This window comes from Uloborus diversus, unplaced genomic scaffold (genome assembly GCF_026930045.1).
Source record: "Uloborus diversus isolate 005 unplaced genomic scaffold, Udiv.v.3.1 scaffold_12, whole genome shotgun sequence".
Lineage (NCBI taxonomy): Eukaryota > Metazoa > Arthropoda > Arachnida > Araneae > Uloboridae > Uloborus > Uloborus diversus.
Genome location: NW_026557876.1, coordinates 3,203,964 through 3,225,951, shown reverse-complemented (window position 1 = coordinate 3,225,951; position 21,988 = coordinate 3,203,964). Strand labels below are relative to the sequence as shown.

At 33.8% G+C, this 21,988-nt stretch overlaps 1 protein-coding gene across 1 annotated transcript in view; it reads right to left on the bottom strand.

The window, feature by feature from the left end:
• The window catches only part of LOC129232399 (peptidyl-prolyl cis-trans isomerase D-like), a 104,849-nt gene that overhangs the window by 34,834 nt on the left and 48,027 nt on the right, over positions 1-21,988 (bottom strand). Inside the window, exons 5-7 of the mRNA XM_054866544.1 lie at positions 14,115-14,237; positions 1,963-2,069; positions 579-668 (exon numbers count right to left, since the gene is read on the bottom strand). Coding sequence (XP_054722519.1) covers positions 579-668; positions 1,963-2,069; positions 14,115-14,237 — 320 coding nt within the window. The remainder of the gene's footprint in view (positions 1-578; positions 669-1,962; positions 2,070-14,114; positions 14,238-21,988) is intronic.

The following is a 21,988-nucleotide window of genomic DNA, read 5'->3' as shown; positions in this document are numbered from 1 at the left end:
GATTTTGTAGTAAGTTGCAGTTAAAATACACCACCAGCTCAGTCATTCCATCCGAGGACTGCAGTTTCGTGCTTTTCAGCACTCATCAGCCCGGAAGAGGAATCACGTGAGCTGGTGGCGAAAATCCTCTTAAGGGAGCCAAGAGAGCCAAACAAACTGGTAGCTAATGCAGAATTAGAAAACCAGATGAGCGACCGCAGCAATGGTGCGGTTAATACAACAAAATACCATGCCTTGCCATCAATCTTTGAGTTGAACGCACCATTGCTGCGGTTACTCATCTGGTTTGCTAATTCTGCATTAGCTACCAGTTTGTTTGGCTCTCTTGGCTCTCTTAAGAGGATTTTCGTCACCAGCTCACGTGATTCCTCTTCCGGGCTGATGAGTGCTAAAAAGCACGAAACTGCAGTCCTCGGATGGAATAACTGAGCTGGCGGTGTATTTTAAGGAGTTCTGAAGGAGCTAAAACCAAAATGAAGGAGTTTGAAGGGCCCTTCAAAAAAATTGTCCTAAATGAAGGAGTATTGGAGGAGTTTTGAAGGAGAGTACGAACCCTGTGAAAGCACCAAAATAAGTACCTGTTTAAAATGCAGGGCAGCACTAGGACATTCATCCGCTTCTCTACGTTCGGGGAGGCCTCGTTCGTTTCGTGCAGTTTGTTCAGGTACCTGAAACGGACAGCAGAAGCATTAAAATGAAGAAGTCGACGACCCACTTTCAGAAACAAAATCTCACTCTGATGAAGGCGATGAGAACGGAAATCTATTTCGCTTTTCACGAGGATGGATTCCGAAAAAAATCCCCTTTAATACGGCAGAATACCTATTACCCTTTGGGCAGTTTGCCCGTAAAGTGTACGTGGTACCCGAAATTGGCCTCATCTGGTTTGCCCGTACAGCGTACGGGCATCGATATTTTGTCCTTTCCTTTTCTGGTTTGCCTGCATTTTTCACTATTGAAAGAGACTATTTAGTACAGTGAAACCTCAATACGTAGTCGACCGGTTAAGTGGTCACTCCGGTTAAGTGGTCGCTTTCCTTTGGTCCGACAAGGTCTCATTCACAGTAATGTAAAATGACCCTCCTTTACTGGTCGCCAAATTTAATTTTACCTGCTTAACTAGTCGCTCAAAAATTGTTTTTTTTTTTAAATTCCTTTTCCTTATCGGATCTTAGAAAATAGTGTCGGAATCAGTTGACAGGCTGTTTGATAGTCATTTTCCCTTGAAATCTCGATTCTCCGTTCTGGTCGTTCAAAGCATACTTTTCGCTGTGACTCTGCTGAGTGCAAAGAGTATGAATCAGACTCCTTTCAGGAAGACATACAAAATCTAATAGTTGGAGAAAGTCAGTATTTAACATCCGTTCAAGGAACTACAAACACAGAATTTAAAGCTTGATGTACGTTAGAAGAGATCCTTCTTTTCCGTAAGCAACAACTTCATGGATGGTATTAATGTACCGTGACTACTTAAAAATAAGTTGTTGTTATTAAGTAATGTATAAGTAAGAGAAAACAAAACAAAGTAACTATCATTAGTATTTTCCCCCCTTTTTAATATTTCCACTAATTTATAAACATAAATTACATAAGCTATTGTTTTTCTCACAGAATTCTACTGCCATTCATGAATATTTGAAGGGCATTTTTTTTTTCTTCCTTAATTTTCCCACTCCACATAAGTAGTCACTCCGCCTAAGTGGTCAAAAATTTTTGGTCCCTTGAGTGACGACTTAACGAGGTTTACGAGGTTTTACTGTATATGTATTTTTCACCTGAGTGTTATTTGTCTGCGCAAGTAACCGCTGATCAACCGAAAGCGTCAGATGAAGCATTGGTTCGTGAGCAACCGGTTAGTAATCGCTGACGTCATTGCTGTCACGTGATTAACCAACCAATCGTCCTCGTCGAACGTAAGCTTTGAAGCCTTGTAAAATGACTACCGAGTAAAAGATGACCTACCTCAAAGCTTTCTTGTATTTCATATTCGCATTGACATAATCTTCCTTCCTGAAGTAGATATTACCCGACAATTTGATTTTGTCTGCAACTTTCAACACCAGATCAACCTGGAAAAAAAAAATACTCGGAATGAATTTTTAAATGAACGACACAGATTTCTCCTATACTTTCTTGCAACTGAAGTTGACAATGGCGTCACAGAAGCGGAAGAAAAAACCAAGTGGACAGATAAAATGTCACACTTACTAGCTACCTCCCCTACCTTCTTCGCCAATAAGAGAAGATCGTTACATGTCTATGAGCTGCTATTGGCTGGTGCATTTGATTCAAATGGACGAAATACTCCGAGCTGCTTCGATGGGAAAATTGAAAATATTTGACGATTGACAGAAATTATGACAAAAAAGGGTAACGTATGCGTGCGTTTAACTAATTAATCCGATTTCTAATGCGAAAAGTGTAATTTCACCCGAATATCAGACCAGGCGCCAGGGACTATTTCATTCTCTTCACCTTACAGGGGCCAATCCAGGATATTTTTCTCGCTACCTATTTTTGTGAAAGTATTGCATCATTCTATTTTTTTTTTTTTTTTTTTTTGTCAGCATTGTTTTTGAACTTTTAGAGTCATCCTAAGTTTTGTAAAAGAGAAGTAAAACAAGTGAAATTTTAGTTTGAAAAGTGTAAATGTCATCTAGTATTATTTTTAACAGGTTTTGTTTTTTGTGGGGGGGGAGCTAAAATACCATCGAAATTTCAGCTTAATGGGCTATGTATTGTGTACAATATTGGAAATTATGAGAAAAACGTTTCCCCAAAACAGATGTTTAAAGATTGCGATAACATTGCATAAATACACTTTGGCGAGAAACAGCTAAAAATTAGTTAAAATATCACAAAAAGGTTGCTATTTAAGTGATTGTTCATATAAACCTGCGTAGAATTTTATGTTATAAGTAAATTTTGATTTAAACAGAGAAGCAAATTTTATATTTTAAAATGCGAATTTTTGTGAAATTTTCGATGTTTTTCTGAAGCTGCCTGATTTTATTACTTGATTTTTGTGAAAGTACTGATTTCAAAACAAGATTTCTGTGAAGGTACCGAAAAACGGTAGCAAAATCAGCCTATATTGGGCCCTGCCTTAGCATATTTCTCCATAGATAAGTAAGCTCGCAAGCGAATATAATGAAACTATTTTCTACTTCAGGGTAAAAACTATGTGGATGCTTACTTTTAGAGAGCTCAAAATGTTCAATAGATTTTTTGTTGCATTTGAATTTTGAATTTTTCTGTGGTGCTTTTTCGGGATCATATGGCATCACCGATACCGACATCAGAAAAGTACCTTCCGGCTTTCAATAGGTCAAGGTGAATCGAGATCAGGGTTTAAGTTGGGTTCAAAGGTTCTTTAGCATAAAAGCTAAAATTGTGGGAAAAGTTTTAACAAAATGCTAAAATGTTACATATTCGCATATCTTTCTAAATGTCTCAGTGTGTTTCATCTCAAGTTCAAAATAAGATTCTTATTTCATCTCTATGGCATCCTTAAAGAAATAAGTACAGCAACTATTTTTTTTAACGTAAAATGGAAAAAAAAACCTACATATTTGGTTTTTAGAGCGTTGCACTCTCTTCCTCCTAATAATGCAGTTATTGAGAGTTAGTTACTATCTATGCTATTGAGAAGGGCATAATGCCGGAAGACTAAGTACTGGTGACTTCATAGTAATTTTTAAATCTTAGCTTAGGATTTAAAAAAGATTAAGTTGACTATCGTCGTGCTGCTTCCTCTCTTGGATTATACATTTTTCCTCTCTCACTTTTTTTTTTAAATAATTTATTTTTTGTTTGAGCAAAAAAGCGAAAATGCTTTGCTTTGTTTGCGCAATTGAGATAGCGCTTTCGCATTTTGCGAAAAATGCGATCCTAGCGGAAACCCTGATCGAGATGGGCAATGAATTAAAACCAGACTTTAATCTAAATTTCAGAAAACGAAACACCAGCAATACACAAAAGTAAATGATTGCCATTCAAAACAAATCAATCCCATGGCATACAAGAAGAGATTTCTAGTATTTCATGTTGTCAAGAACAATTATGAAAAAGTCTGCAACAACCGATCAACTGTAAACAAATTACAAGATCAATATTCTAACTAGTATGTTGTGGCCATCATGAAACTTTCTTCTATATTTTTCTTTGTTTTTTCTGATCCCTCCCCATGTTTGACGAGGAAGCAATATTCCCAACAAAAACAAAATTACACATGCAAAAACTTGACGACCATCCCAATGTATGAATGATTGCAAAAGCAAAGCAAAGAGCGAAAATTGAAAGTTATTTTAAAAGCCTTGCTTGAATTAATTACAAATATTTTATTTGTTAACAAACATAAGATGGCAACAGTTAAAAATTTTAAATCATTGAGATAATATTTCCGATCATTTCCATACAATTAAAATCACGAGAAATACGCAGACGACAATCTATTACGATTTATCTTTCTTATTGTTGCATTAATAAAGCTATTTTTATTCGCAAAAAAAAAAAAAAAATCAACACCTCTTGGAGCGATTGGCGTCAAAATTGAACCAAAGCCTGTTTACATATGGATTCACATATATTCCAAATTTCAACCAGAACGTAGCATTACTTCTTGAGATAGGGCACTCACAATGGAAAAAAAGAACGGGCGATTGCGCTACCCCCTTTTTAGCTGTTGACACCAAAATAAAATCAGCTCTTATACCCACTAAGGGCTACTTGCCGATAAATTTTTCTTTCATTCCGTTCATTATTTCTTGAGATACAGCAGTCACAATTGACGACAAAAAACGTTCTATAGCTCAACCCCCGTTTGAGTTATTGACACCAAAATTGAATCAGCACCTGTTCCTGTTAATACCAACATATGGACCAAATTTTGTTTGATTCCGCCAGTTACTTCCTGAGGAATAGCAAGCACGCGTAACTCGAAAAACGTCCCATTGCTCCACCCCCCTTGGAGGAATTCGCGCCAAAAACCAATGGGCACAAGTTCACATAGGGGCACATATGTGTACCAAATTTCGTTCGATTTCATGCGGTAGTTTTTGTTGTAGAGCGGCCACAAAAAACTGGTCACACACAGACGTGACACACATACACACACACACAGACAGACAGACATTTTCCAAAAATAGTCGAAATGGACTCAGCACACCTCAAAACGTTCGAATCCGTCAAAATTCGAAAATTTGCACGAATCCAATACTTTCTTCTATATATTAGATATAGAAGAAAGTAAAAAGATAAGCTAATAAAAATTAACATAGGGCCCAATACAGGCTCATTTCACTATCGTTTTTCGTAACCTTCACAAAATTTCCTTTTTTTAAAAGTCCGTACTTTTACAAAAATCAAGTAATAAAATCAACAGCTGCACAAAACTAACTTTGAAAATCTGCACAGTCAGAAAACAATATTAAACGAGCTGATGTGCGCATCACATGACTTCCTTTTACTCCAATTTAATGTCATTTTCCCATTATTGACAATTTTAATGTGATTTAATAGTTTACTTTCTAAATATCACCAACAGTGGACAAATTAAAACCAGATGTAAAAAAAAAAAAAAATTGCCAATTTTGTGGCCAAGTTGGTGACCAAAAGACTGGCGATCTATCGCCAAGTGTCCGCCAAATTGTAACACACTTGAGTTTACATCGAAATTAACAATGATTCCCCCCCCCCAAAAGGGGCAAAAGACCCCTTAAAAACACCCGAATGCAACCAAAAGGGGAGGTGCACAACTAGGTCCACTAGGAGTCTACGTACCAAATTTCAACTCTCTAGGACATATCCTTCTTGAGCTATGCGACATACATACGCACATACATATGTATATACAGACTTCACGAGAAAACTCGTTGTAATTAACTCGGGAATCGTCAAAATGGATATTTCGAGTGTCTATACGTTCTTAGGCATTTATCTACGTGTGGTCGAGTCGAAAAAAAACTCAACATTCATTTGGGGGTGAGCAAAATGGAAATGAAGGTCGATTTTTGAGTGAAAATTTTTTCGCTAATTACTTCCTTTTTAGTAAAAGGAAGTAAAAATCGAAATTTTCACAAAAATCCGCATTTTCAAATAGAAAGCTTGTTTTTCTCTGAACAGTTTACTTATAAAATAAAACGCCAAGATGATTCATATAAACAATCACTAGGGAACAACATTTTTGAAACATTTTAATTCATTTATAACAGTTTTTCGTCAAATTGCATTTAAAAATCTTCTAGCGTCAGTTTTGGGGGACGTTTTTCGGATGATTTCCCCGAGTTGTACACAGTACAAAGCCTATTGAACTGAAATACGATAGTATTTTTTGTTCTTAGGTTTTTAACCCCCCCCCCCCAAAAAAAAACTGTTAGAAGTAATAGTAGATGACATTTGCACTTTTCAAACTAACCTTTAATTTGCTCTTTTTTTTTTTAAATAAAAATTAGAAAGTGCCTTTAAAAAATTACAAAATCAATGCTGATGAAAAAAAAAACCAAACTTGCACAACAATAGAATATTGATGCAATACTTCCACAAAAATAGGTAGTGAAAAAAAAAAATCCTGGATTGGCCAATGAAACTAAATGAAAGAATGATACAAATAAGTACAAATAAATAAGAATTTGCCCTGAAAGGCAGGGGTGCTCCCCCCCCCCAAGTTCAATAACACTAATTCCCCCCCCCCCCTAAAAAATATCAACCCTCTTTCCTTTTTTTATTTTTAGCTCTCTGTTTTGATTTATTCATTTAAAAAAAAAAATTTTTATTTATTTGTTTTTAATTATTTTTTACAATTATTATTTTATTAGAAAAGTTCTGACTTTTAACGGTATACACACACACACACAAACTAAATAAATAAATGAAATAAAATATAAACAGAATAAAATTAAATAAAACAGATAATTTAAATTAAAAATAAACCAATAAATAAATTTTAATAAATAAATTTTTAAAAATCAAAAAATCCTTCCCCTCCATTTTGATGGCGCCAACTTGTGCCATCACCCCCCTCACCCCCTGGCACCCCTGCTCAAAGGGAATTCCAAAACAGATTAGGATACCCACTAATTCACCTCCATTCTGCCAAATTTCCGGGTGAGCCAGAATCTCATTTAAACTTGGTAACAAACATAGTAATATTAGTTAAATTAAACGGTGCGTAAAAGTAGGCTCTGAACATATTTTTGCATGCATTCATTAAAAAATCATTTTTTTTTTTTCCAAAAAGTACAATCTCCAAATTTTTTGACTCTAAAAAACTTTTTTTCATGCAAAAGTATTCAAGTTAAATATTATATGAAATGACCCCAATAGCAATTGCTGATAAAATAAGCTATCACAAAGCTCTAGCTGCACAGAACTTGTCATAAAACTTTTAAAGCACAGTGGGAAACTTATTTTTAAAGTGTTTTTTAGCAAAATTCAATTTATATCAACTTAGAAAGCAGAATACAGTCGAACCTCCATATATCGAACCTCATATCGAAATCCCAGCAAATTTCTATGTTCATTACTTAGAAAAATTGTTTCTATATATCGAAAAAATCTCTATATATCGAATTCTTTTTCGAGACATTCGTAGATTTTTTTTTCCCCTCTAGACTTTGTCTTATGAACAATGAAGGTTAGAGGAAAAAATTATGTTCACTAAAGGTTGCTACAAAACTTGTAAAAAATCTGGGGTTGAGGGGTGTGTAGAAAGGTCGTTGTTCCGTTCTGCAGTTCTTAAACTTCCTCAAGCTTATTTCAAATATCTTAGTTGCAACCAGTAATACAGTAAAATCAGTTTCAAGTTATCCCTGTTGCCTGTTGATCATCATTCTTAAGTCTTTTTAGCTGCAGAAAAAATCATTCAAGTTAAGTAGATTGATTTTTTTTACTTTTCTCTCGATTTGTCGAAACGAAAATCTCCTAATGTTGCGAATCAAGTTGAATTGCCGGAGAATGAAGATGTACGAAGACGCAAAAATGTCATTTCTGTTATTTTTTTAATTATTAACTTTTATTTAATTTGATGCTTGTATAAATTAGAAATTGGGTTTCATACACGAAAATTAGTTTTAATTTTAATGTTTTAGGAGATTTTTAGGATTAAATAAGATTGTTTCTTTATATTGAAATTTCTATATATCGAATTTTTTTCTGACAATTTGCTACTTCGATATATGGAGGTCCGACTGTACTTGACAATGTTTAGCAAGATAAAATCATTTGACCAACATGGTTCTTAAGGGCGAACTGGCCAGGGGATACAAATTTTCCTAAAAAAAATTACTTAAGCTCTTGTCCTTGAAATTCAAGTCGAAATTGCGTATAAAGTAAAATGGAAAAAAGGTCCATAGAACTGAAATTGATGCTATACAATAGTGGTGCCCAACCTTTTTCATTTTTAAGTTGGTCCACACTTCATGTTAAGAAGAATATTGCGGGCCAGAACAAATATGAAGTTTTTTTTTTCCTAAATAGACCAGGGTTGTAGTTTTGGCCGGCCAAAACTGATTTTATCCAAACCACTGGCTAAAACCGGTGAAAAACGGCCAAAACTGGATTTAACCACCATAGGACTGGCCAAAACTAAATTACGTGAAAATACACGTCTAATTTGCGTGTATGTGAGAGATGTGTGTTTTGCAACTAATAAATCTGTTAGTTGGAAGTTGTTTAATTAAGCATAACAATTTTAGTTCATTAAATTCAATATTAGTGGAAGTAATTTGCATTATTATAAAAATAGTAGTTAACAAATTTCAACTTTCTTCAAAATTAATAACTGAAATTGATCACAACTTAAACAAAAGACATAAGGAATGCAAAACAGCCTGTAACATAAATATAGTAACTTTTCAGTAGTGTTGCCTTTTAATTTTCAAAAATGTTTTCCCCCTGTACCTTTTCTTTTTTTTTTTTTTTTAAATTCCTATATGTTTCTAAAAGAAGTTATCATTTATTCTTCAAAATTACTTGAAATACTTTGTACGTTTGTGTGTGAGAATTAAAATCTATCTATTCAGCTTACAATGTTTCACTGTATTATTTTTTTAATGTTACTGCACATTTTTCATGTAAACCTTATCTTACATGCTGTAATTTTTACAAACTGTAAAACATACTATTTAGGTAATGAAAGGTGATTGATTATGGTTTGTTTTCCATTTCTTTTTGATAATTTATCATTTGGTTTTCATTTAAAATTTGATAATTATCTAAGTGGCCAAAACTGGATAAAACTGATTTTATCCCGGGCGGTTTTATCCATGGTTAAAACCACCACTGGCCGAAACTCTTACAACCCTGAAATAGACTGGGAAAACAAGGAAAATGAATGACAATTACAAACCAAAACTTGCTTTCATTCAATAGGCTCAGCCTAAATAAGGCTTCCAATCTCAAAAAAGCATCCTGAATCCTTTAATACCACAAAAGATTTGGAATTGACTTAAATTCGAAAAAGATTTCATGATGAAAGATTAAAGATGCTTGTACCTTGCATCCCTTATGATATCTCCTATAGTTTCCAAACCAAGCCTAAAGTCGCATTTTTAGATCCTCAAATGCAAAAAACTTAGCAGAAGAGCAGGGTTTGCCGATATATATCCGATATTTATTTTGAAAGTATGATATTTTGATATTTTCGATATCTATTTTTTCAACTACAGTATTTTCAATATGAAAATTATATTAATCATGGTAATATCGTTCATTTTTGAAAATGGTCAAAAAGTTATGTACAGTGAAACTTCAATGAGCGACCACCTCCATTAACGACCACTTTTCTGAGGCACCGATTTTCCTCGTATATGGCTAATGTTAAAATACCTCTGGGAAAGACCATTTTGAAACCTCTCACAACGACCAGAAAATTGTGAACCTCAGCATTAACAAACATAGGAATTTTTGTTAGAGAAAACTGAGCGGAGCATTCCTAGTTCATTATAGTGGACAAAATCTATTTTTAGCACATTTGAATAGCTCAAGAATCGGTTTCAGTAAAGTTGCATTCTGCATTTCATCACCATACATCGTAGTGAAAATTCTGAAAAAGCGAGTTATCTCACGCTCGACAAACGTGTAGAAGTTATCAACTTACGCAGGAAAGGAAGATCAGAAAAGAAATTAATGTAAAACGTATATTTTATATTAAAAAAATGTAAGAAAAAAAAAGATTTCTTTAAATACCATACCTGCCAACGTCGGAGAAAAAAAATCCGGAAGATTTTTTTCTTTTTATCCACAAGATTTTACCGCAAAATAAAATCAAACAGGACACCTACCCTCTTTACATTTAACAATATATTAGTTATGAATTTCATATCAATTGAAATTACTTTCGTTTAGTAAATATTACTTTTATTGCTTTCTTTAAAAGTTTGGAAATAACATTTGTTACTCATCTTGAAAAAAGAACGAAGCAAAAACGGCTCGAATTGAGAGAACGAGAAGATAATCGGCGCCGAAATTGTGCCCCTAGTTGCCCGCCGCGACGCTCGCTTTGATTGGATCTCGATGAAGTCATGCGCTGTATCACTCCGTGACGTCATAATCTTGCCTCGCTTCTTCTCGTGCCATTCTCTTACGGCAACCTTTCCTCGGCTACTTGGCCTGAAACGCGGTGCCGCGTTCCACAAAAGTATCGTTAGCGCCAAAATTGGCGAGATAATTATTTTTCCTACAAAACGTGAAAAATCCGGAAGATTTTGCTCATAACCGGAAAAACGGAAAAGGACATAAAAATCCGTAAAACTTCCGGGAAATCCGGAAGGGTTGGCAGGTATGAAATACATTCTTATGATAATGTTCTTGATTAATACAGCTCAGACCACACTCTTCATCTCTTCTCGACCAACCCCTTCACCACAGGAAGAAGGGGGGAAAACAGCTATTGGTGCTGCATTTGCATGTCTGAAAGTGACCTCTAAGAGGGACCGACCTCCATTAACAACCACTTTTTTTAGGAACAGAGAATGGTTGCTCCAGAGAAGTTTCACTGTATTATATTTTTATGATATATACATTATTAATATAACAAAGTAACATAGATTCCTTTTTCATTTTATATTAATAAAATGAATAGTAATGTAACAATTTTAATTCACATTAAAAGTGCCTCATTTAATATTAAACGTTGGTCAGAAAAAAAAAAGAAAATGTCTTATGACTGCGCACCGACTAATACATATTTTTTTTATTTCTGTATCATATAACGATGTAAAACTAGCTAACGGAAGAAAAATGAGCAAAACAGCTAATGCTAAATTAATTCCATTTAAATTGATTAAAATGTGAAGTTAAATGTTAGATATAAGCATTAAGAGAAACCTTAATTTTAAGTCTACATATTGTAATTGTAATGTAAGAAATTAGACAGTGATTTGAGGATGCATTTACTATTTTGAAGACTTTAGTTTGTGCTGATTGAAAATATCAGATATCAGGGTTCGAAAATATCGAAAATATAAAATATTTTGATATATATAGGATAATTTGATATCTATCTGATATTTTCAATTAGCACAAACTAAAGTCTTCAAAATAGTAAATGCAGCCTCAAATCTCTGCTTAATTTCTTACATTACAATTGCAATATGTAGACTTAAAATTAATGTATGTTTCATTATTTATGTCGAATGTTTCAGTTTACATTTCAATCAATTTTAATGGAGTTCATTTTGCATTAGCTGCTTTACTCATTTTTCTTCTGTTAGCTACTTTTACACCGTTATATCACACAGAAATAAAAAATATGCATTAGTCGGTGCACAGTCATAAGACATTCTTTTTTTTCTGAGCAATGTTTAAAAATATAATTAGGCACTTTTAGTGTGAATTCAAATTGTTAAATTATTAATAATTTTATGCATATAAAACGCAAGTAAAAAAAGAATTTGTATTACTTTGTTACATTAGTGATGTATTATACATTATAAAAATAGAGTAAATGACTTTTTGGTTATTTTTAACTAGCCGCCTTCGGCGACCAGCTGGTCTGCCTTTTTACGCCAGAGTTGCCGCCTTCGGCGGCTGCATAGACAATTTAGCGCGGCATTAATCAATGTTTTTCTCTATATATCAATATTATCATCTGCCTTTTTACGCCAGTGTTGCCGCCTTCGGCGGCTGCTTAAATAAGTTTCGTGGCGGTATCAATCGATCTATATCATTATTAATTTAAATAAAATATTTTCTAGATCTATCTCCAGTTCCGTCGTTTGGAATATTTTTAAAGGAGGGGGAGGGGAGACACAAACTGCTTGCACTTCATGCAAATTTTGTCGAAAAGTAACAAAAAACACTTCCACTTTTACTTGAAAGCATTGGTTTTCCAAAGTCATGGTGTGTGGGGGGGGGGGGGCATTGACACCCCGTTGAAGTTCCTTAAATAACGGACATGTCTCTTTCTTGCTCTCCATCTACTATATCGACCTCTGCATTTGTCAATCTATCTATCTATCTATACGATCTATGCGTATCTACCTCTGACAGTAATTAACAATGTTTTCAAATCGCAGCGGCGCCCCCCCCCCAACCCCCGTTGTTGTTCTTTAAATAACGGGGTCTGTCTATCTCTCACTGTACATCGACCTGTAGATTTATCTTTCTCTAGATCCATGGAAATTTACCTCTGATAGTAATTAACAATCTTTTTTTAAAGAAAAAAAGTATTAATTCGAGAACAAAATTTAAAAAAAAAAAAAAAATTGTACACTCAATGTATATCTATCTACCTATTCGATCCATCTCTAAATTTTCTCATCTATCTCTATTTATTTTGATCTAACCTCCAATCTTATTCCCTAACAAAAAGAAAATCATGCAAAAAAAGCGCGCTTACTTATTTATTAAAATGCACAAAAAAATGATGTCTTTGTGGTACCCGGAGTTTGCCAAAGTATAAAAATCATTGTTTTTATTGAAATTCAAAAAAAAAGAAACTTTTATTCACATTATAGAACAAATTAATGTACCAAACCGCTAAAAGAAAAAGAGCTGAATTATATTACACAACAATGTATCAACTGAAACCAAATAAAAATAATTAATAAAACAAAAAATGCATTCAGTTTTTAATATTAATAATCAAAGATATTTATGATCAAAATCTTAGCTTTAGCAATGACGAAGTCACAGCATGGCCAACTTCAGAACATCGCTAATAAAAAACACAAGAATTTAAACGCACAGCTTGACATAATGCAAAGAAAATTCGTTCCTCCAATTACAATTTAGCGATTAAGATTTGATGCCTCATATCGAATCGAAATCCAAATAGCGACGTCAGAGGCATAAAAGATTGAAGAACGCTTTTTTTCGACCGATGCGTTGGAGAGACATAATGTGTTCAGCATTAAAAAAATTGTTAAAAAAAAAACTATTGCGTATTTTTAAGAACTTTTTTCTTCTGAAGAGGGCGAAATGTTTTTACTATTACCAACTTAAATTTTAGAAATGGGGCTTTGATACTTCTCGCAGGATGATATTAGAAAAAAGTAAAACCGGGGAAAAAATGTAAATTAAAGGTTTTTTCAAAAATTCGTAAAAAATACAAAGATTGCTCTATCTTCAAATTTTTTTCATTCATATTTAAAATTAAATTTCCTACACTATAGTGCAAAAAATATTTGTGTGGTGCAATTGGTTTGTGGACTGCGAGGTAAAAAGTACTAAAAAGTTCAAAAAAACACATAAAACATTAAATAACTTTTTTTCCAATTAAAATATCAAAAATCGAAGCCCGAGGTGCACAACTTCAGCAAAAACTACACCTGTATACCAAATTTCATCTTTCTAGGCCTTACCGTTTTCCCGGGATGCGCGCCACACACACACACAAACATCTTATTTTATTATATGTATAGATAATAAATGAACAATATTACTATGATTAACCTACTTTTCATTGAAAATACCATAGTTGAAAAATAAATATCAAAATATTATGATATTTTCTAAATAAATATCGGATATATATCCTGATATATATCTTTTTTCGGCGGAAGCCAACGAATCGAGCCTGTATGACAAAGCCGACGCAAGATGGCTGACAAAAACGGAAAATTCCCAGTTACTGCCGTTAGCCTGCCCGGCGGCAGAACACGATAAGCACCCACCTCGCTGAAGTCCAGGTCCGAGTCTTCCGGAAAGGGGGGGTAGACGTCTTCCGTGCCGTCCCTCTCTCCCAGCCGGAAGTCCTCTCCGGGGGCAAATGCCCCGCAGTCCGCGATGTAGCAGGGCTGCGGAAGAAGGAAAGAAACAGTCAAACTGTTGGCATAAAATATTATTTTATTTTACAGAAGAAGATTATTATAATGCACACCTCGGGACCAGAGCTTTTGCGTTATACAGATTTTTGCGCTATATAGATCATTTCACACATTTTTAAACTAATACTCAGAATATATCTATATATTAGCACTTCTGAATGAGTTTTATCTGCATTGAGTATTAAAGCACCCATATTACACCCATATAGTCATTCACAAATAAATATATTTCACAATCAAAAGAAAGTGAATTATCCTGCACTTCTGCTAGCTTCATGGTTTGCATAACAGCTGCATTTGCAAGAGCCAACTGATATTTTCTGTTTATTATGATTACTAATTCTAAGTTTAAAAGCTTTGAATTAAGATGGAAAGATGAAAAACTGTTTCAAAATTTAATTTGCCTCTCAATTTTTATGTTTGCAAAGCAAAACAGAGGTATTTTTTAAACTTCAAAACTTATTGTTTACATCAGAAAAGTAGTGCGGTTTATAGAGAATTGCGTTATATAGGTCGGCGTTATAACGGTCTTCTACTGTATTTATTCTCGGTCCACAGCCGATAATTTAAAGAAAAATATTTTTAAGTTAATTGTTACCTACTTTAAGCCCAGTCTGGTAAAAGTATAATTCAACCAGTTGGTGCTGACACTTAAATCGACATTTCCCCCACGCCATAATTAATGGCGACTGTTTACTAAAACCATCGAAGATTGCGTGTCTCGATGTGTCGATTCGGAAAAAATAGAGTTGTCACTTGATTGATTTGAAATTCAAATCAATCAGGGTTGCCATGCAATTTTGGAAAAACAATTCCCTGTACTTTCCGTGTATGCCTATTACAAACAAGTGTACACTGATATTTAAAAAAGAACATTAATATCTTGATATTTTAATCACAGGGGGGGGGGGAAGTACCAAATAAAAATATAAAAATAAGGATAATTTGAATAAATTAAACTTTTTACACAAGAAGAAAAAAAAGCCCTCTTGTAACCATTCATTACTTGAACTTTTAAAAATTAAAGTTAAGTAGAATTTCATGCTCTCGAAATTAAACTAGTATATAATTGAAGACGCATGTCAAATAAAACAACAAATAATTTTTGTTTTTATGATATACATTTTTTACATTTACTAAAGGAAAAAAACCCTTAAGTATTACTATTTTTTATTTTATTTTAAGAATGAACTTGATTAATATTATTTTTATTATTATTTATTTTGGTAGTTAATGGGCATTGATTTTGTAGTTTAAATTTAAAAATTCCCTGTATTTTCCAGGTTTTAGAGGAAATTTTAAAAATTCCCTGCATTTTCCCTGTTTTTTTTGTTGATTTTTGAATTCCCTGTATTTTCCCTGTTTCTTCAGGTTTCCCTGTGGCGTGGCAACCCTGTGAATTAATTCCACTTGTTTAAGACCGCACGTACCATGGAGGGAGTACGAAAATTCGAGGCAGTGGAATAAACAAATGAGTTGTAGTTGTAGTTAGTATCGTGACGTCATCGAGGCATGCAATCTCATTGGCTGATGAAATATATATATTGAGGCGAGTGGCAACACTCTCTCTCTCTTCTCATCGATCCCCAGTTTTGTTTTGATCGTGAGGCCTAGTTCGGCTCACGTGTTGGGGGGTTTTCCCTAGACTAATAATAAGAGTTAGACCGAGCTATGGGAACCCTTTTCCTGCTTATAAACCAACCCATGTGACTGGTGGATATCCTAGCAACAGCGGGCGTCGATCGTAGCAGACGATCAACGCGAGCGAGAAATAAAATAAATAGAATTGATGGAACACGGAAGAATGATCTTTTATGGAGTCCGATTTGTAAATTTGTTACTCTAAGCCGTAAATATTTTGTTAATAGAGTGAGTTTTTCGTTTAGATAGTATTGTGCATTTTCTTTAGTCAATTTCAATAACTCTCTAAGCAATTAAAGATGCAAGCGCCCGAAAAGAATCGGCAAGCGGTAAGATTTTTACCTACAATTTCAATTTAAGACACCGATTAGTACATTTTTGCGTTAACGCAAAACGTTTACGCCATTACGTTCACGCCAACGCTGACGTAGGATTTCCGAATGAAATAAAAGTTACTGAAAACTGTGATCAAAAACTAATTACTGATGTCAAAATAAAGCATAACTAAAAGTAAAACAGTTTAATCTCTGCAACTGGAAAAAAATTATAATGAAAACACATTACTTATTAAAATACATGTCGAGTGCCAAACTAAAGATAGTGTTGCCATCTAGCAACCATGCTGCCAAAGTGTTCGCCAAGCCTCCCACTAGTCACATGATGTATCCATGAACCAATTTTTTCATCAGCAAGTCTGGGAAAGCTCGATCTACTCTTATTATTGGTCTATGATTTAAACAACTGAATCATGTCCCCTCCGACTCTCATGTGGGCCTTACTCCAGGCTGTACATATTAAACTTTTAAGTCTGGCATCAGGACTGACCAGTGACTTCAATCGACAGATTGGTGACATTTTATCCTTTATTTTATCGAACTCCTTATGTTATGATATTTTGGGGGTGTTCTTTTTATGGGGATATTTTACTATATTTACTAGTCATATTTAATAAATGAATTTTTTTTCTGAAACATGCTTTTTGCTTGTCTCCAACTGGACATTTCACGGCCATTTAATGTTGGCTTAGTTTAAATTTCTTAAACATAATATTGGATTTTTAAACTTAATTCTAATTATGCCAGCACAAACTACATTAGCGAGGCTTCAATGTGTTAACATTTTAGTCAAGTTTTCCATAAGATAAAACTAACATATCGCTGCCTCAGAGTAATACCGTATTCTCCTGCGTATTATCCGCGGGCGGTCTATAATCCACAGGTCGTAAAATCGGCCCGAAGAAAAAAGCTTCGCATAATCCGCAGCGGCGTATAATCCGCGGATAATACGATGTAAAAAGATAAAGTTTGAATTTAACATACCATTTGAGCAACTAAACTAAAAACGTGACAAAGTAATTACTTTGAAGGCATAATCAAAATTAATCTGAAATATAATCTGAAATATAATGATTTCTTCTTGAAATCTTGACTATAGTACGCTAATTACTTGAAAAACAAACAGTCGAGACAAAGGAGCAAACGGTCTAATCTTGTGCAAACGGCTACCCATTTCACTGTAATGTTGCTTATTTTACATGACCTGAATCGCCAAGAGGAACATTCGAGCAACGTGAAATAACCAACATACAGGCAGGCAGCGAAGAAGAACATGCATGCTTCGTAAAATAAACAACATTCAGTCGGCGTAACGGTCTCGATCAGTGAATCCTACTGTAAAAATATTGAGGTTCAATGCGTTGGTGTTAAGGGGGGGGGGGGGGAAATCACAGATAATCCGCGGCTGCGTATAATCCGCACCTCATAAACTTTGCCTTTTTAGCAGATAATCCACGGATTATATGCAGGAAAATAGAGTAGTAAGATATCATAGTGTTATTTCTGGATTAGATATCTTACTGTTGCTCTGAGGCAACAACATGGGTATTCCAAAAAAAACTTTTTTTCAGCTACAGTCCCAGACACCCCCTTTTTTTGTTTAGACTTACTAATAGTGTTATGCTGTAAAAGGTTCTTACTCATGTTTTAAGAGGGTGCTCAGTGACCCCCTCATTTAACATTAGCCGCAGTATAGAAAAGGCCACACATTCAGAAACATTTCATTTCCCCAGCTGTTCTTTTGTAAGTAATTATTTTATTGCAATGTACATATGCACATTACTCGCGCATATTATAGTACCGTAAAATCCTGAAACCCCCCCCCCCTATTTTCAAAACAAAACTTGATGATTTCAGAAAGGGGGTTATAATTGAGATTTTTCTGAAAAATTAGCCAAAATAATTGTTTTTAGTAGAATTAATTTTAGAGTACAGCAAAGAAATAATAAGTAAATAAGAGTTAACATTAATGAAGAAAGAGAAATTAATTAATAAAAGCCTGTCATAATTTTCTAGCAGTAATAAATTGCATGAGGGCGCCATTTTTTTTTTCCGAAAGAAAGGATTTTGCACCTTAAGTTGGCAAAACCCCTATAATTTATTGCTTGAAAATTCATTATGTACTGAATGTAATAAGGTTACAGTAAAAGAAGCAAATCTTAATGTTCTTGTTTCAGAATAGAAACAAAAATCGCAATCACGGCCGCAATTTTGTCACGAAATCATAATTTAGAAAACTGAGCTTTACAAAGTTTGCAAATGCAAACACAGACAAATCTGTTACTCGATTTAGTAAAATTTACATTTCTGATGATCCTAAACTCGTTCAATTACATTATTTCTCCTTTAAAAAAGGTTATTTTTAAGTTTCGCGCTACTTTTTAAGCAACACGTTTCCAAAATGGCGCCGTGTTGAAAGATTGTTCAGTTTCACAAGTCAGAACAAAAATGCTCCTTCCAAAATGACGAAAAAGCAGTACAATCGTAAAAATTTCTTTTGTAATACTTATGAACAAAAAAAAAGGCGCCTTTGCATCTAAAGGAGTCTAGACGTGTTGGAAAGAATAAACCGCGGAGACCATTTTTTTCTTCTTTTTTGTTTAAATCATTGTTTTCTTTCTTTCTTTTTTTTTTTTAGAAAAGCAAAACTGCGCATGGAGGGGGAAACTAAACCTTTGTAAATGCTTTCCAAGTAAAGCAGAAAATGTTATCCTTTTTTTGGAGGGAGTTGCAAAGGAAGATGATCGGAAAAATTTCAGGTGAAGGGTGGGGGGGGGGGGGGATATTCAGGATTTTAAAGTGATTTCACTTTTCACAAAAAAGGGGGGCTATAATCGATAGGGGGGTAACTTTCGGGATTTTACGGTATGTAGCATTGTTTTTTCAGTTCAATGTATTTTTTTAAACCCCCTTTCCCTAAGGTATGAAGTTTGGGGGAGGGGGTTGAGCACCCTCTTTCAGTTGAAATAGGAAGCTCAAATTCTTCCAGTGTGTTACGATCCACAAGTCTAAAAATATGGAGGGGTGTCCTTTTATCCTCCTTTTTTCACAAGTATTTTTGAACCAACTTAACGTATACAGTATAAGACCGTTATAACGCACACCTTGGGACCAGAGCTTTTGCGTTATACAGGTTTTGGCGTTATACAGATCATTTCACAAATTTTGAAACTAATATTCAGAATATGTCTATATATTAACACTCCAGAATGAGTTTTATCTGCAATGAGTATCAAAGCACCACTATTACAATTAGTTATCCACAAATAAAGATGTTCCACAATCAAAATCCTGCACTTCTGCTAGCTTCATGGTTTGCATAACAGCTGCATTTTCAAGAGCCATCTAGGATTATCTGTTTACTTTGAGAACTAATTTTCCTTTAAAAGCTTTGAGTTAAAATGGAAAGATGAAAAATTTTTAAAATTTAATTTGCTTAACAATTTTTATGCTTGCAAAGCAAAACAGAAAGACTTTTTGAACTACAAAACCTATTGTTTGCTTCTGAAAAGTAGTGCGGTTTATAGGGCATTGCGTTATATAGGTCGGCGTTATAAAGGTATTCTACTGTATATTCACATATACACTATGTGACCAAAAGTATTGGGACACTTTCAAAAATTCATATTTTTACGACTTTCTCGAGAAAAAAAAGCTCTGTAATTTTTTTCACATAAAAGTTATACTATATCCGCTATTTTCCAACCAAAATTAAGTCAACTGTTCATTTAGGGGACGAACAACAAATGGAGGAAACAAAAAAAGATTTTTGATCATTTTTCATTGTAAATAGCTGGGAATAAGCTATAAATTTTGGAAATAAATTAAAAACCTGTCTAGAATTTATTTTTATATTTTCGTGAAAGTATCTCTTATATCCACGGAGATATAATCGTTTCTTACAAAAAGGCAATAATTTTTTGAAGGTTTTCGATTCACATCACCCAGAGTTTCCCGTCAAACGTTACTAAACTTTCAGAATATTTGACAGCATATTAGAGAAACAATAAAATTTGAAGTTCAAATATTGAAAATTTAATGAAATATGAACGTTTAAAGCAATTCATTTTTCACTGCACATGCGCAAAAGATAACAATTCATAACCTTTATAGTCAGAAGCCCAGATATATCCTACATCTCATTAAAAAATTCCAACTTAATAGCTTTAAAATCTAAAAAGTTATCAGCTCTATCTAATGAGCCTAATTTTAATCATTCTTAGCTAGACGACGAATCGTGAGGGATCGTTCGCAAAAAATCTGTTCTCATCATGAATCACTCTGCAACGATAGCAGGGAAGTGTTGTCAGTTTGCGAACAACTCCTTACCATTCGTCGCCTATCCTATACTGCCGTGCTAAGCACAGATGTGGTATCTGCAGTAGAGCTCAAAATGAGAAATCGACGATTAAAGTTTCACAACTCGTTTCTTTGATTTATGACTTAATTAAATGCTCAACTTGCGGTAGTTGTTCCGTAAATAACTTATCTAAAAACCGTAAGAGAGTTTTTTTGTAAAAATCTTAATTTAAAATTAATAAATGTAGTTGCGACAAATTTTCTTTTCAAAAAATGTTCATACAATAAGCTATTTTCACCGTAAGTGACAATTACTAAGCATTTTTAGGGGTATCTGCAAAGATACGACAAAAGTAGCTTAGTAAAATGTGCTCAAAGTATCATTAAATAATACTGAAAACATCTGCTTTCTTTGGAGTTAGCTGTTTCGCTTTATTTTGTTCATACAAATCTAACAGAATCTACCTTCTGAAAGATAACATTTTCAAAACTCCTGACAGTTAAAACTGTAATCCATTACAATTTTCTGTTCTATATATTAAAAGAATGTGTTTTTTATAATGTTTTATTTTCTAGATTCATTTTTACCGAGCACGAAGATAAATTTGACAGCAGACGATACTTAAATAAAAATATTACTGGTCGTAGAATGAAATGCGTTTTTTTTTTTTTTTTTTTTGCATGAAAGAATTAGATATGAATATTTTACATGCATTTCATTTTTAGAATTTACACTTTAAATAAACATTTAAATAGAAGAAGCTGAATATTTACTTTAACAATTATGCAAAGTTGTATTAATTTTTATTATCAACCTGTATCAACTATTCAACGGTAAACTAATTTTTATTTCTGTGTTATAATAAACTGCTACATTACTAAATATGCTGCTTTACTAAGGCATAAAAGTCGTATCTACAAAAAATACTAAGGAAAAAAGTGGTAACTGCGCAGATGCCACTTTAAAGGCTTAGTATTTGTCACTTACGTTCAAATTGTCTTAGCAAACTGTGCAGTTACGACTTTTTTCCCAAAGCTTTTTTTAATATTTCGCGTTCACAAATCGCCAAAAAACTTGAGATTTAGGTAAATTAAATTACTAACGACCACCTGGTGACAATAACTCAATTTTGATAAAATGTGCAGATACCACATCTGTGCTTAGCACGGCAGTATAGTTCTAGGAAACACTGATACCCACTCTTTCCTAAAACTATAACTCTCATAATTTTTAAGAGAAATTTTTTTTAAATTTGGCAGTTTCCAATGTTTATCAGCTTAGAGTTCAAATGAATTCAGTTGTTTGATTGGGAGGAAGAAGGCAAAAAACCTTGATAATAAAGCAATCTGAACTATTGAATCCATTCGGCTTACTCTTAAAATTAGGATTAAGTCTCTAAATAGTCAATAGATTTTTAAAATATAGGAATACGATACAACATTTAG